At 32.3% G+C, this 2,717-nt stretch overlaps 1 protein-coding gene across 1 annotated transcript; it reads right to left on the minus strand.

Annotated features, from left to right (window-relative positions):
- Positions 1 to 881: 881 nt before the first annotated feature.
- On the minus strand, positions 882 to 2,206 carry LOC107761628 (uncharacterized). Its single transcript, XM_016579867.2, has 2 exons — positions 1,834 to 2,206; positions 882 to 1,080 (listed from the first exon to the last, which is right to left on the minus strand). Exon 1 carries the CDS (start codon positions 2,129 to 2,131, stop codon positions 1,871 to 1,873), a length of 261 nt encoding a protein of 86 aa, XP_016435353.1. The 5' UTR covers positions 2,132 to 2,206; the 3' UTR covers positions 882 to 1,080; positions 1,834 to 1,870.
- Positions 2,207 to 2,717: the final 511 nt, after the last annotated feature.

The following is a 2,717-nucleotide window of genomic DNA, read 5'->3' on the forward strand; positions in this document are numbered from 1 at the left end:
AGTTGGAATTAGTATTGATAAAGTTGCATCTGGTGAATGGTACAATAACCAAAGCATCTGATGAATGGTACTCTATAATCCCTTTTCAGTAAAACATTAGTATATTGCAACTCAATCTAATTTAAAAGCTAAGGGATAAATCTTTGGCCTGTAATAACATTTATTGGGCGCCACAATGCTCGACATGAATTTATTTTTGCCAAGTTAATTTTGTGATTGGATATGAGGATACAAAACTTATGGTAGAGGCTGAGAATAGTGACGTTATATTAGCCGAAGCGAAAGAAGCGCACTAATAGCAACATAGGCACCAAAGGCTTGATATGATAATAAACAACAAATAAATCTGTTTAGTTTGGGATAGTCTTTATATGTAAAACTTTTTCTTACGACCCTCTCTCTTTTAATTCCATCATCCTATTTTGTTTTAAGAAGACAAAAACGAAATCTATTATTCTTAGTTTTAAATTATTATAAAGTATACTTTCATTTCTTAAAAAGTTCCTTAATAATATGGAGGATTCACTTCATTTAAATGGAAATTGAGGTATTATATCTAAAGTTAATTACAGCTTTCATTTTTAAGTGAGTACAAATGAAATTTTAATTTTTGTTTGTGTAAAAGACTTTTAACGTAAATGTACTTTTATCAATTTTAACAAGTCATTTATCCTTTGTAATATTCACAGTAGAATCACTAAGAAATTTTTAATTAGTAAAGATTAATTTTCTTTTAAATGCCGTTACTTATTTAGCCATATTTTAGTATTTTATTTTTATAATTGTGCGAAACGCGAATAAATTTACTAATTAAATAAATTTATGACCACCCAACATATATTTAGCAAGAACTAAATAAGTCAATACAAGCAGAAAGAAACTCATCAAAAACTTCATTTTTATTAGCTCACGAAAGTACATTCACGAACTGTCGCAAATTAGGATACATTAGACCCAATACAGATCGCATGGTCATCTTTTATTTTTGTTTATTTTCTCCTATTTTCTTTTTCCTCTGCAACTAATGCCATTGGTACCTCTAGCTCAAATCTCAGAAATACTTATCACAATTCCCTTTACCTGTCACGCAGAGAAATGGAACACGAGTAAAAAGAAGAAACACACAAAAGAATGAAACTGACATGAATAAATTCTATCTTCCGAAAAGAACAAAAACCACAACTCGAGATGAAGGGAGAATCGAAAATTTTGACTTTAACACTAAGCATCAAATTGTAATGTTTATTTATATATAGAAATAAAGAACATTATATTAGGGTTTTTTTTGGTTTTTTTTTTTGGATAGCATATTCTTGGAAACAAGTAATGCTAAACGAGCACTCCATGTAATCCTAACTCTGTCGATTTAGCGCTTTCAATAGTGAATTAGCTAGAGCTTTTGTCAGAACAGCCAAAAATATTTATGCATTTCAGATTCCTAACATACTATTCCCTCAAACTGATTAAACGACTTTTTCTATCGAGCTTTTGACATTTGATCATCTCAAATGTTAATAATGCAGTACCACACATGATATAGCAGTGTACCATAATATCCATTAAAGATGATTAACACAAATGACCAAGATATCTTTAGCAAATAAGTAAATACAGATTAAATGATAAACTATATATGTCCAAAATTGTGTTAGTCTTGTCCCGTGGAAAACATGGTAGGTTTATAATAGTTGACAGCAGCACTAAAAAAAGTCACATTTATCAATAAAGGAATAAAGAAATAAAAAAATATATTACGTAGGAGTTGACAGAATCAAATAAAAAAGTTAAATAAACTAACGATTCAAAAATATTAAGAAATATAAAAGAAGATACCAGGAGTAGAGGAAAATGTGGGAGGATCAGATCGAATCTAATCACTGTCGCTACCACTGCTGCTGCTGCTGCTATCATCGTCATGCTTCTTCTCCTTCTTGTCTTTCTTGTCCTTGTTCTTCTTTTTCTTCTCCTCCCCGTCCTTGTGATCTTCTCCATGGAGCTTCTCCTTGATCTTCTCCCTGTGTCCTTCGCCCTTCTCCTTCATCTTCTCCTTGTGCTCCTCGCCCTTCTTTTCTGAATCCTTGTGGTCTCCCATGTGGAGTTTCTCCTCTATCTTGTGCACTATTCCTGACATTTTTTCTTACACGTATATTTCACTTTAATAAGTTTGATCAAAATTGATATTGGAGTGAGGATAATGGTGAGCGAGGTATGTATTTATAGGGAAACGAAGGAAGCTCTCGATGCTTTACGTGTATGTGGTTCCTACATCTAATATAAATTTCCACACAAAAAAAGAACCAAAAGAAAATGGAAATTTAGGGAAATTAAAAAAAAACATTCAAACGTAATATTAAAGGTTTGTTGCACGCAGCTCCGCCTCCACCACTCACGTGGATGGTATATCAGTTCTCAGCTAAATGTCTTCCCTCTCCTACTTTTTATTCCTCCACTATTCACGGACATCTTGAACAATTCCTCACAAGAAAAAAAAAAGAAAAAAATTTATTTATTTTTATTTTAGGGGTATTATAAGGGCAAGACTAGGTTGTGTGGTTCAAAGGAGTTATGGGAGATAACGCACTCTGTCCAAAAACTGATTCCAATAAGGTATGCGTTGCTCTCAAATATACACCAGGCATACATACAATTAATAGAGGGATGAGAAAGAGTATCAAACCCATTTAGACTTCTCATTAACTGCTTACTAATTTCAACGA

The sequence above is a fragment of the Nicotiana tabacum genome, chromosome 19, assembly GCF_000715075.1.
Source record: "Nicotiana tabacum cultivar K326 chromosome 19, ASM71507v2, whole genome shotgun sequence".
Taxonomy (NCBI): Eukaryota; Viridiplantae; Streptophyta; class Magnoliopsida; order Solanales; family Solanaceae; genus Nicotiana; species Nicotiana tabacum.

Coding starts and splice junctions, on each gene's coding strand:
- LOC107761628 (XM_016579867.2), bottom strand. CDS start 2,131: ATGTCAGGAATAGTGCACAAGATAGAGGAGAAACTCCACATGGGAGAC.